This window comes from Medicago sativa, chromosome 4, assembly GCF_051527215.1.
Source record: "Medicago sativa cultivar Bolivia chromosome 4, Bolivia_mono, whole genome shotgun sequence".
NCBI classification, from domain to species: Eukaryota; Viridiplantae; Streptophyta; class Magnoliopsida; order Fabales; family Fabaceae; genus Medicago; species Medicago sativa.
In genome coordinates, this window is record NC_140752.1 from 65,446,948 (window position 1) to 65,461,106 (window position 14,159).

At 32.0% G+C, this 14,159-nt stretch overlaps 1 protein-coding gene and 1 long non-coding RNA gene across 2 annotated transcripts; both read right to left on the reverse strand.

Moving 5' to 3' along the window:
• Positions 1–598: 598 nt before the first annotated feature.
• LOC146930807 (uncharacterized) lies at positions 599–2,608 on the reverse strand. Its single transcript, XR_015006486.1, has 3 exons — positions 2,225–2,608; positions 2,037–2,138; positions 599–880 (listed from the first exon to the last, which is right to left on the reverse strand). It is a non-coding gene; the product is annotated as an uncharacterized LOC146930807 (long non-coding RNA).
• Positions 2,609–7,573: 4,965 nt separating this feature from the next.
• On the reverse strand, positions 7,574–12,463 carry LOC146930808 (uncharacterized). Its single transcript, XM_085702261.1, has 4 exons — positions 11,932–12,463; positions 9,078–9,361; positions 8,716–8,943; positions 7,574–8,521 (listed from the first exon to the last, which is right to left on the reverse strand). Exons 1-4 carry the CDS (start codon positions 12,362–12,364, stop codon positions 7,997–7,999), a joined length of 1,470 nt encoding a protein of 489 aa, XP_085558387.1. The 5' UTR covers positions 12,365–12,463; the 3' UTR covers positions 7,574–7,996.
• Positions 12,464–14,159: the final 1,696 nt, after the last annotated feature.

The following is a 14,159-nucleotide window of genomic DNA, read 5'->3' on the forward strand; positions in this document are numbered from 1 at the left end:
GCGAAACCGACAAGTTATCCTTTGTTTTTAGTCATTATTTAATATTAGCAATTATTCTTGACCAAAAAAAAAATAGAAGTTATTTGATATATTATATTGATTTTTAGCTAATAAATTTTACAATCTGTCTATGCATTCATTTCTTTGATGAACCATACATTTTTCATAGCATGTTTTTTCTTTAGTTTAACGCGAGGCTTAGAATGTTGAAAAAGAAACATAGCCTTCACATGGTATTTTAATCATATCAAGAGTTATAGATTCTAGAAACCGAAACTCAAAAACACGCTCCGAATTATAAAAAATATTGTTAATGTTAGACAAATAGATTTCTAGATTTTTATAGGGTCCATATTTTGAAGTTTTAAACTCTATTGTTAATGTCTTATATTAACTATCCCGTGAGCTTAGCTAAACTAGTACGGATAATGCATAATATATGCAAGGTCTGGGGTTCGAACTCCGAACACCACCAAAAAAAAATGTCTTATATTAACTTAGCCATTATAAATTTTATGTAGTCTAAGATACCAAATCGTCATTTTTCGTCAGAAAAAAAAGATATAACATCATCATGACAAGTACCAACTCAATGTCATAATTGAAAATAAAATATTTTTCCATCTTAGAGCCTTACAATTATCCTCATAATAAAATAAAATATGTAATATTTTCTCAAGATCCAACAAAATAAGTCAAGTACATATTATTAAACTCAGTCCTGATGTCACAACATCAGAGCCTAGAACTCAATTTAAACATACAAAATAATCCAACAAACTTTAAAGAACAACATAATATAGGTGAGAGAATAATTTTCCGCTTTATTCTAGTACACAAACGCCTTGATTCTACTTCTCAGTCTTGTCGTGTGGATAACCTGCTTATAATGAATAGAAAAGAAATGCATAGAAATAAGGGGTGAGAAATGTTATACGACACTTAAAGTGGTACAACAATAACAATGCATAGAAACAAATACACGAATAACTATTTATTATTAGAAACCATCTTAGGGGTACAAAAAATTGAACAAGAGAAACATATATCAAATGAGCAGTTCCTACACGCCTACAACATGTATGTCGTATCAATAACTCATACTTAAGAAATTATAATAGGGGGAAAAGGGAAGTAAAAGAAGAACATCATCCATCAGGGTGAACTTTAAAACATCACACAGTGTTAGAATGTTAGACAACTAGTCAGAGTTTCTCGACTTTATAAATATGCCGTAACATCAAGGAATCATAAATAATATTATTAGGGAAAAATATGAATATCTTGAACATGGACTACGGGTATGAAAATTGACTAACGTTATGTATATGAATGAATACGGTAACATGACTATATCTTTAAAAAAATGATTAGTTAGTCATTTTTATAAATCAAGTTACCAAACCTTGTAGAGATTATTGGTGGAGAATTCAACAAGAATTCATTGATGTTATGCCACTATCTTGTTTATGGATGAACAAGGTTGATTATTGGTCCCCTCTTTTAGAAATGGTATTGTCATTATTTTGAACATGGCTAGATGACACTATAGTGGTCAATTCTGGCCCAAATTCTGAACTCTAATAGACTTATAACAGTTAGATTTATCAGTTTCAATGTCAGGATTTAGTTTAGCATGCATAAAATAGCTAGGAATGATTTGAAAGGAACTTTACGAAGGATGTATGATATGATTGAGTCAAGGATGAACGGTGGTTTATTTGTGTGTTTTACTTACTTCTATCCCATTATTCTGATGTTTCTAGACTCTTAGTCCCTATTTAAAATGATTCTCTTTAATGAGGCTTCGAATTTTATTGTGTTGTTAGAGTACCCCTTGTACTCATTTTTCGAATATATATATACATATATATATATATATATATATATATATATATATATAATGCGATCAAACAAATTGCAAGGTTAGATAATTACATGAAAGTTTGGGACAAATTATAAGAGTAACAATATTAAAATGAGAAAATAAAATAAAAAGGCTTAGCCGAATGGAAAAAAAAAAGTAATTTTTCTACCCTAATTGGTAATGCACACACAACCACCGCCAATGCAGTGCAAAGTATCTTCATTTTCACCAGGATATTTTCTCAAGCAATCGAAGTAAGATTTACAGCCATCTGCAATGTAAAATAAGGATAACAAAACATTACTATATATGATTGAAATATTGTGTCTACGATAAATTTTTTGAGAAAGAGCTTACCTTGACCCCCGATTACAACAAGAAACAAAGAAACATAAATGATTGCAATATAAAAAAGCTTGAGAATTCCAGCCATATTTTTATTTATGTTTTAACTTTGTATATAACAAATGGTGAATTGCTTGATCACTTTATATAGTAAAAACCACATCCAATGTTTACATCAAATAAATAGTTTTTAACAATTCTTCTGTTGCACGAAATTCCTCAATATATTAGCATAATTATTAGATGTCACTAAAGTAAATTTATGTATCATGTTTGTCCCTTTAACCCATATAATAGATCTTACATAAAAATGTTGCTTGTAATTATTGTTAAAACCTATTTATGAATATTCAATAACTTTTATATTTCTTATCTTGCATTCCAAAACGTGTGTGTGTGTGTGTGTATATATATATATATATATATATATTGAAGGGGGATATTTTGACTCGAATGTAAGTTTATTTACTTACTCTAAATCTTGGCATTTAGTTCTTTTATCAATTAATGACTTAGATTAATTAATATTAAATGATACAGTTGACTTTAGTTTTCTTTTGAACAAGCAAAAATGGATCATCTTAACACCAATTGAGAGTCCTTGCTAGCACAAGGTGTGACAGAAAGAACCTCAAAATTTTACGGTCAACACGAAACCAAAAACAAAAGAACACAAGAAAACTTAGCTGATGCCCATACAAACAAAAGGGCTTAGCCACCACATATGAGACTTTAACCCAAGATTGACATTATAAGCTTTCAACCACAAAAACGAATGTAATTTGACTTTATCTAACATCTGATGAATTGTGTTTTCCTTAGCCTTGAAAACTCTATTGTTCTGCTCATTCCACATAACCCAAACACAACATACCCAAATAAGTTGCAAGAATGAACGACGAACTCATAATCCTCCAGAAGAATGGATAAACTGAACAAGATGATCCTGTAACAAATCCAAATCAGCTGAAGATATACCAATCCACGACCTAACCATGCACCACAAAGGGGCGAAAGGAATGCAAGAATGAAACAAGTGATGTGCTATTTCCAATCCACCGCAGCCAGTGACACAAAATTGAGAGTCATGAGAAATGATGTTGCATATCACCAAATTGTCCTTAATTGGTAAACTATTACGAATAAGCCTCCAAGCGAAAACAGAGACCTTAAAGGGAACCTGTTTCTGCCAAATTAAGTCTGAAATAGCTTCTACACCATGAGGGTCCTGAATAGTGAGCAAATTATACGCACCCCTCACGGAGTTAACACTCATCACCTCAAAATGGAAAACTAATTAATTGCTTTTAATTGATTATATTTTTATTCTTCTCCCTTTGCTTTCTTTTTTCTTTCTTCACCACTTCTTTTTTATTCTTCTCTATTTGTTTTTTGGGTCTATATGTCTTTACCCCCTGTAATATAGGTCATATTCGGTTATCTCCCCTGTAAATTTTTTTTGATTCAACCCCTTTAAAATAATTTTTCATTTTACTTACCCCCTAATAGGCCAAACAAAAACCAATTTTATATTTTTTTTCAAGAAATTTTCGTTTTTGTTTAGCCTATTAGGGGGGTAAAGCAAAACAAATATATTTTACAGGGGGTGAATAATTTTTCTTTTACAGGGTGTAAAACCATAAATGACTTTTATTACAGGGGGATAAAGACCTATTAACCCTTCTTTTTTCATTGGAACCATAATTTCTCCATGATAGAAAAACCAATTAAAATGGAGATGATTATTTTAATTTGTCATTATTTATATAATGAATTATGGTAACTGAATTGGATTGAGATTGAGAAAAGATCAAGGGTCATTTCCTTTATCATCTACGAGGCATACATAGTAAAAGAATAAAAAAATTTAACTTTTTAAAACCAAAGGGATCAATTTTGTTGATGTTTTTTTCATTAGTTGATTAATTTCGATTTGCTTTCGGGATTACTTCAATATTGAATAATAGTTAGTAATAAATTGAATTATTTTCTAAATTTTGTCATTGCCAAAAAATCATGATTAAAATTAGAATAATTATTAGATGTCCTCGTGAGCTAAGCTTAGTTGGTATGGGCAATACATAATATATGCAAGGGCCATGATTCGAACTCCGGTCACCACCAAAAAAAAATAATTATTAGATGATACTAAAGTATATTTACGTATCATTAGTCCATTTAGAACATCGAATAGATCTTAATTAAAAGTGTTGCTTGTATAGTTCAAACATGGTTACCATTATTTCAATAATTTTATTTCTGATATAGCCGTTCATAATAGTGAGATAGGGGGAGAGAGAGAGAGAGTGGGAGAGAGAGCGGACATCATTTTATATATTTTATTGATTTTTAGTTCATAAATTTAATAAGATGTTTATGCTTTTATTTTCTTGATGAACCATTCATTTTTCGTAGCTTGTTTTTTCATTAGTTTAAGGTGAGGTTGGGATGAAACATAAACTTTATGAGGTATTTTAATCATATTTAGAATTACATATTGTAAGATAAATTCAAATAAATATTAGTACCTAACTTTGTTTTCTCTTGATTTTATTAATTGAACATCGATCATATCACTGTATCAACTGAAGGGGTGGGGTTTTACGTTGGTATCAATAAAGTTATGTTGGTTTTTAATTTTTTGGTTAAATAAAATGTTTAATAAGGGGATACCTTATATTTAAAGGTGGCTAACAAATTTCTCTGGTTTAGATTAGTCATTGATAGCCAATGGATAATTTGTACCTATAACATGGAGAAGAAGAAAGGCAAGAGAAATCATAAAAGAGAATTGAAAGTTGAGAATGGTGGCAATTTTTTTTATAGGAATAATAACCTTAATGAGATGAAGAGGACATATACTATGAGAATGACTATTTTATATGAGAATGATGAGAATAATTATCAACCATTAGATTAACAATCAAGGGCTCCAATTTAATTACCAAATAAACACCACGCCACACACTCTTTCTCACCCTTCTCTTCAAAAAACTTCTGCCATACCCATCGCGACAGCTTTATCTATCTTTGTGTTCATTACGCAATAATAATACCCAATGGGTATGTCTATGTTTCTCCTTCTATTTGTGTATTGGATTGAAATTGATTTCTTGTTTCCCATTGTCTCAATGTCTTTAGGTTAAATCTAATTTCATGAATTGGGGATTTTTAATAGTTCTATAGGTCTTAATTTGAATAAGTAAATCAATCAAAAAATTAAATATTAAAGGAAACACAAATCTCATGATACATGCATTGTTGAGAAATGAAAACAAGGGGCAACATAAATGCAATGAAAGAAATTTTTAATGGAGGAATGAAAAAACACGAAGAATGAAAAAACAATATGCATTGTTAATTTAAATGATATCTGCATTTGAATTTTGATGGAACAAAAAGCTATTGTTTTCAATCGGATGTTGCGACGGAATCAGGAAGATGAACAACATCAGGAGATGGAGGATCAGAGAAGATGAGAGAATGAGTTTATGAAAATTGATAGAATAGGGAGAGGTGCATGTATTTTAAAATAGGGCTTTTTAATCTAGACCATCTATTATTAATCTAATGTTTGATAATTATTCTCATCATTCTCATATAAAATAGTCATTCTCATAGTATATGCCCTCTATATTTATATATATATATTTATATATGTTCTGGAATGCTAGATAAGAAATATAAAAGTTATTAAATATTCATAAATAGGTTTTAACAATAATTACAAGCAACACTTTTATGTAAGATCTATTATATGGGTTAAATAACATTGATCATGTATCGGTATTGTTAAATAACATTGAATAAAACACAAATATTTTTCTAAAGTTACATATAATATTTGATCATGTATCGGTATTGTTAAATAACATTGAATAAAACACAAATATTTTTCTAAAGTTACATATAATAAAGCACGGAAGGAGTATGTGAGAAGCAGGGGTGGACTCAATGTTGGGTCAAGTGTGGCTAAAGCCCAACATCCATACCCCAAAGTTTTTAAAAAAAGAAGAAGAAGAAGAAAGAAACACACAACTATATCAAAACATTTTTCTCTCGCATGAAACAAACAAGTGCAACACATTTGTTATGGTTTATAAGTTTTTGAAGTTGGCTTTGCTCTTTCGGGTAGCAACTGCAAGTGTTGAACGTGTTTTTTCAATTACAAAAGTTGTGAAGAATCAACTATGTGACAAAATGAGTGATCGGTGGTTAAATAATCGTCTTGTAACTTATATAAAAAGATATGTTCTTTTAACAATTAGCAATAATGTTATTTTAACTCATTTTCAACAAATGAATAGGAAACAATTTTCATTGTAATTATATTGCATCAAACAATGTTATATCTTATTTTTATATAGTTTACATTATTGTTTCTTTGAAATTTTAGCCACACATATACCGAATGTCTAGATCCCGCACTGATGAGAAGGGACATTATTGTCGGGGATAGTATCATCAAAAGCGAAGGTGTATCAACATGCGGTTATTTTTTAGCACAATGACCACTAGCATTATTGAGGGCCTAGGACACTAATAATGTCATGTGTCAAGTGTATTTCATAAAATTTATGTATAAACTACCAACGGAATTTTTGCATCGATATTAAGATTTAAAACCTCGTATCATTGTAAGATCTGAGTTGAATCCTTACCAACTAAACCAACGTATATTTGATATGATTGTGCTAAAATAAACAACTTAGTTAAATGTTGATGTAATAAAGTAGTTCAAGGAGTTTAGTTAAGTGTTAATCCACATGTTCATCCAACATGGTATATTTTAAAGGCTTAATAGCAGTTTTCACCCCCTAACTTTCACGAAGTTGCGATTTTGTCCCCTAAGAAAAAAAATACAAAATTGCCCCGTAAGTTTTGCAAATGTAGCAGTTTTGGCCCCCCAAGGCTAAAAAAAATTAAAAAAATAACATGTGGCACCTCACTTAGAGTGCCACGTCAGCATAGACCTAGCCAAAATTGGCATTGGGGGCCAAAACTGCCACAGATACAAAACTTAGGGGGCGGTTTTGTAATTTTTTTCTTAAAGGTCAAAATCGCAACTTTGGGAAAGTTAGGGGGTTAAAACTGCTATTAAGCCTATTTTAAACTAAGGTCAAAACAATTGACAAAAAGCAACCTGGCTGTTGAATATTCTTAGCGTTGAAGACCAACATGCCTTTTTTTCATCAAGCAGAAACCCATTCTATGATATATTATGAGTATATATTGTCCTATGGACCAACCATTTTCAAAAGTTGAATAACTTATTGTTTCTTTCAAACCACTACCTACTAAGCACAAAAAGCAATTCTAGAAGCTTTCTCTGCCTTTTCTATGTCTGAACAAGCTAATTAATTATGAAACAAAACAAACTCTAACCCTAACAAATTAAAAGCCTCAAGACCAAAGCAATACAGTATATCATGTATGTACAAACAAGGTGAACAAAAAGAACATGGATGATATTGGTATGTTACATGTTAAATGGACTATATTAATATGCACAAGTGAAATGGTCTTGCATCATGCACAACTGTCGTTTTCATCATTGGATCAATAAGTTATATAATATAATATTTCATTTAATTTAACAATGGAGTTTATTGATCCAAGGTGATAGCTTGTGCATGATGCAATATTTGTCTCACTTGTACGAAGTGACCTGTTAAATAATGTTATATACTATTAATCAGATTTTATTTGGACCGCATTTTCCTATTTTACCACAATATAAAGGTTCGCAGCGTATCCCGGACTGCAGTTTAAAACCATACTTATTCATACCCAGTTGGTGGAGGACAATGAGAAATCCTGGAATCTGAATGAGACATCCCCAACGGCACCTCTCTCAAGATGCGTCGGCTGAGAACTATCACTGATATTGATATCAGTTGGATTAGATCCTTCACATGATAATGGCTGTATTTGGTTCTCGTTAGGACGGTGTGCCAATTGAACTTGAGGTGGTAATGGCAACACAGAGGGAGACAAGGGTTTGGATTTTGTACTTTCTGCACTTGAAGTAGCCATTGTTCGGTCCCAAAGGAAGACATGTAGGAGAATAGGAACTTTAGTGTGTCGATGTAAGGAGAGTTTCTGGCTCAATGAAACAGTGTCGTAACAACGAATTGCTCCGGTTGATGAAACCATCCATGGAAGGACTCTTTGATTTGAAAGCCTTGAAACTACCAATAACCTTGAAGTTTCTGTTGCTAGTTTGTATAGATTGCTTAGTCCTGAACGTGTGGCCGGTAAACTTTCTTTACCTTCGTCAATTACTGATGATGAGATGAATATAAAACCCTGTTGATCACAAAATTATTAGATGAAACATTCAACAATAAATGAGTTTGTGTAACATACGCACATGTCAGTATTCGACACTTCAAACTCGATCGGTTCTATTTTCTTAAATTATCGGTGTCAGTGCTGTGTTAGGTGTATGACTATATCAATGTTTCATAGCATGTACGGAAAATTCAGAGTGGGAGAAAAACCTCTTCTGTACGACTAATGGCAAAGCCGAGCTTTGTATCTTCCTCTCTAAGTTTTATCTCTATTGAGAACTCTCCTCCCATTGGAGCATACCATAGTCGAATTGCTCTAACAACGCCAATGTCTACTCCGTGATAATCTTCGAAACCATAAAGACTTGCATTTGCAATGTTGCATAAGTCGGATAATGACCCTGCATTTACCGTGGAAGAAGCTGTCTCTCCAGATATCTGTCACAGATACAAGACAAACAACAAATTTTATGAGGCGTTCGCCTAACAGCAAAAGTTTGACCTTAAAATCGCAAGGGACAGAGTTCAAAATCGGATACAATTGTAAAATGGTCAGGGAGTTGATGATATACCTTTGTAAGTAAGGACTCAGTTTGAATGTTCATAAAGACAATAGGGACCCCTGAAGCTTGAGCTGCATTAAGCCATGCGTTTGCTCGGGCTAGTGTGTCTTCCACATCATTGTAGCGAGAAGCGGCTCTATCTGAAGCTTTGGGAAGAAGTAATATGGAAAGAAAGTTGCTAGAATTTGGAACTGATAACAACTCCTGCATCCTCCTCTCCCATGGATACGACACAAATCCGTCTTGTATTCGGGTTTTTGTTAACTCATTCACCATCCTACTGCTCCTTGAAGCTGAAAAGTACAGTTTTATATCATTTACCATTAGATGAAGATATTATAAACTAAAAGTCAGAATCTGTAACTGCATTGCTCAACAAATAAAGCAATCACTTGTGTGTATCAAACAAAGGTTGATTAACTAAAGTCCTTCTAATAAATTATACCAGTGCATAGGCACTAGACCGTATTCAATCAAGGGCTAAAGCACAGATACTTCTCGGAGTAGACATGACCCAGTGTCGACACCGACACATATGATTACATTGAATTATGTCATTCTCTCAAATTAATATCAGTTTCAACTTGTTAGGGTTTGTGTTCGTGTCCGGTGTCCGTGTATAGATCAAGGCTAATGTATGTATCAATAGCTGTGGTGCAATATTACTGTATGCCATAAAGTATTAAGAATCACAAGTGTGCAACCACTTTACTTTCTTTCTCTTTAATTAATTATCTAAAGATGTGAAAAATGCTGGTTTATAGATGTCTATGTCAGACACAGGAAATTCATGAGTAACACGTAACTTGATGGCTTAATCTAGCAAAAGTTTGCAGCTTTAACATGAGAAGTTATTGTCTCAAAAAAATATGGTTAAATGGATATTTATTATTCTAGACTTGGGTTAGGTACAATCAGAATCAAATAATGTCACAAATCAAGTAACTCAAAAGCTATAGAGCATCAACACATCCTCAGACACAATATTGAAAGTTGAAAAATCAAAATAATTGAATATACTTTTAATTTGAAGTGTTTGTGTTGGATTTTCCAAAAAGGCTTAGTGCTTATTTTGTATAACGGTAGGTTGGCCAAAATCACACCGTTTTCGGGTTACTACGATATAGGTAGGAAGTTTCCATTGCTGCTTAACTGTGACTAATCTTCTTCGGGGAACATGTGGGGCATACAAAGTGGATTCTCTCCTTTCAACTGAATTTTTTTACATACACATAAGCCGGAAATCGAACATCCAACCACATGCTTAAGAGTCTCAAGTCATTTACCACTTTGACCAATCTATTGTTGGTAGCAACGTGACTTTCTAAAACTTCTCTATGTGCAATGTGCATGATTGATCTCAGAGTGCATTTGTTAGAATTATCGTGATTTTGCAAAAGTTACACTTTGTATCTTTTGCTAGATCACAAGTGACCATAGTTCCGACAAATTCACCTTGATATGAGACATATTTGTAAAATCAAACTAGTTCACCGTAATTTCAACAAATCTATTGTGATATCAAACATATGCTTCCAGATTAATTTTGTCCCTAATAATAAAAGGAGAAAACGTGTCCCTCACATTTGTATGAGATTAAGACAAGTAGTACTACTATCATACTATGTGGCCAAACAAGCTACCTACCAAAAATTAAGGTAATGGTGTTGTTTTGGCAAATGGGGTTCTATGCTAGACTAATCAGAACAAGATAAGAAAGCAGTAACTACGTTGTCCGTGTGCTTTTATTACCTGTCGCTGTAGCCGTACTTGTTAGTAGCTGTAAGGTATCACTCACCAAGAAAAATTTAATAAAAATTTGTTTTTTACATATGAAAATAATAACTAATCTTCAACAACACGAAAAACTTTGTACCAGAAAAGACCGACCGTGTAACTAAGAAGTAACTACTATCTGCAGACTAATCAACCAACCAATAGCAACAAAGTCACATATTATGGTTTCTATTTTCTAAGTAATTTACCAATACATTCATTTGTTTAATTTAACCTGGATATCGACACATCAAATAAAAAAATCATGTAAGATAAGATTATTTATTTAATCTACACTAATTTTTTTTGACCAAATTTAATCTACACTAATGATGTATTAATATAGAGTATTAATTTTGAGTAGATAATTAATTCAATTTAGGGTTAAAGTTGTGGTTAATTCAACTACATGAATATGTTAACCATCATTTTCAATGTGATTTAAATTAACTATCTACGCAACTGAATTAAACGCATTTTTTTGCACGAAGACTTCGTGGATATCCATAAAAAAAAAATTAATTAATTTGCAATATTGTACTTTTGCAAGAAAGACAAGTACTCCCTCCGTCCATATATCTAAGCACACATTTGATTTTATTTTTGTCCTTAAATGTAAACCCCTTTTCAAATTACTATATTCATTTATTATTTTTTTCCTAAACATACCCCTAATTAATACTACTATCTTGTCTTGAACTATGAAAAGTTAAATTTAATACACATACAAAGGACAATTTCGTAATATTAACACACAAAACAGACACATTAATTACACTGACCACTTTTCTTAAGAAATGTGAAAAAGGCAATAGGCGACTAAATTAAGGGACGGAGGGAGTAAAAAATTAGGAGAACAAATCAACTTGGAGATAACAATTAGGTTCAACTTAGATTAATGGTGAATTTAGCGTAATCTATCATTTGAAGCTTCACCAAAATCACGATGTAACCATAATTTTATTAAATTCACTGTGAATCCAAATATACACGAATTCTAACTCAACTATTCAATTTTAACCATGTTTAAAAAACTACTAAAAAAATAAAACATGTTTAGAAAAGCAAAATTAAGAAGTAACAGTACCTTGGAGTTGAAAGCACTCAGCTTCAGTTCGATCCAAAAACCCAACAAGATAATTAGGATCAACAATATCTCTTAGAACATAACTCTTCTTATTCTCATTAGGAACAATACAACCTTGCAACTCAGCAAACTCATCAACTCCTCTACGTACTCTTACAAGTATAGAAGTATCTTTCTTCTTATATGCTTCTTGAAGAATCTTATTTACACCACTCTTACCATTTTTGAAAGGTGCTTTGAACCTTATCAATGAGTTAGCTGAACCGCCAACTCGAAACTCTTCAACTATGTCACCGGTTTGAAGCATGTCTCCGGTCCATTCGTCGGATTTTGAGCTGCCTTTGTAGCATTCTATGGATAGGACTTTGAAGTCACGAGAGGGTGAGTCTGAGGATTTTGAGCTGCTTTGTGATGATGATCGGTCCATGGTCATGGTTTGGGAAGGTTTGGATTTTGTTTGAGGTGAGTTTACTTTGTATGTGGGAGAAAGAGAAAGAGAAAGTGAGAGTGAGAGGGTGGTTTTTTTGTTTATGGTGTGGTCCTAGTTGGTGTTGTATATTTAATGTTAATTATGGTATGATTATGAGGTTGTTCAAGATATTTTAAGGGGTAAATATAGAGGAAAATGCTGTCACTTTAGGATATACAGTACGTTAAGGATTTAATGTTTATTTTTTTTAAAGAAGGTGAATTTTATTTTATTTTTTTTAACAAGCAAAAATGATGTATTATTAACCCCGACAAACAATCTCTTTAGTACAAGATGTGCCAAAAAGACCACTAAAAATTTACAATGTCAACCCTTGAATACAGATACAAATTAGCTGATGCTCAAGCACAAAAGAGGGCTCGACGACGACCACCACATATAAGTATCAAAAACAAAACAGACTTTCTTGGCTTGAAGCCACCATAAAGAATAAGACTTAACATTTTCCAATAATTGAAGCATAGTATTTTCTTTCTGCTTAAATAACTTGTTGTTACGCTTATTCCACACAATCCAGACACACGGTAACCAAATCAGTTGAAGAAAAGACCACCGCGATTTCAGACGACCTGTGTAAAAAATAAACTGCTGAAAGTGGTCTGTAATTACTTGAGAATCCGCACCATCAAAACTGATCCATGACTGCACTAGCTACCACATAGTACCAAACGTGCTACACGAGAGGAACAAATGTTGAACTTCCTCCTCATGACCCCACCCAGCCACACAAAACTGATCTTATCGAGTAATAATACTACACCTCGCCAAATTCGCCTTAGTTGGCAATCGGCCATGAAGCAACCGCCACGCAAAAATGGAGACCTTCAACGGAACCTGTTTGTGTCAAATTAAATATGAGTTTGAACACAAAGGCGGATGCTCCTGAGTAGTGAGCATATCATAAACACCACGAACTGAGTACCTAAGGGGAATTTAATATTAAAACTCTGTTTTAGAAATTGTGTAAATTTAATTATTTTTTTAAAAGTTAAAAATTATTAACAATATTTTATTTATAGAATCTTTAACAAGTGTCCTTGTTAGCATGACCCAAATATTAATTCTTGTGTGGATGCATATTTTGACCAAAAAAAAATATTCATTTTTAGTTATTTCAAAAAGTAAAATTCATTTTAATCCTTCACAATTTCTTTACGAATCAATTTAATCACCAACAAAGATAATACATAAACTCGTCTCAAAATATTTTTATATCGAAGATAAATTGGTCTTTATGTTATAATCAGTCGAAAAATGATTCATCTTTTGTATAAAAATTTGAGGGATTGATTTGGTGTTATCTTTTATCAAAGACTAAATTGAATTGCACGAAAATAGTGAGAAATCAAAATGGATAGCTTTATTCTTCTTTTTTTAGAGAGAATCTTCACTTATTTTAAAAATGTATATTATGTAATTATTATTTTGTCTATTTTTTTTTTAAGTGTGTATCTAAATGATGTATCCAAATACATATCCACACAAGAGTTTAAAAATACAGGTAAATGTGCCTTTAGTTAGTAATTTTGGTCATCATATGTATTTTAAGTTAGATAATTTAATTTTAAATGTGTATTCTATTGACCAATCTGGTGCATATAAAATTAGAGAAATGATATTTGTACATCCATTTTGTGATAACTTTTAGACAACTTTCTCTTTTATACTCACATTATATTCTTACTCTCTCTCTCTTCCTTTTTCTCTCTCTCCATTGTTTTTGACCGATGAATAAAGA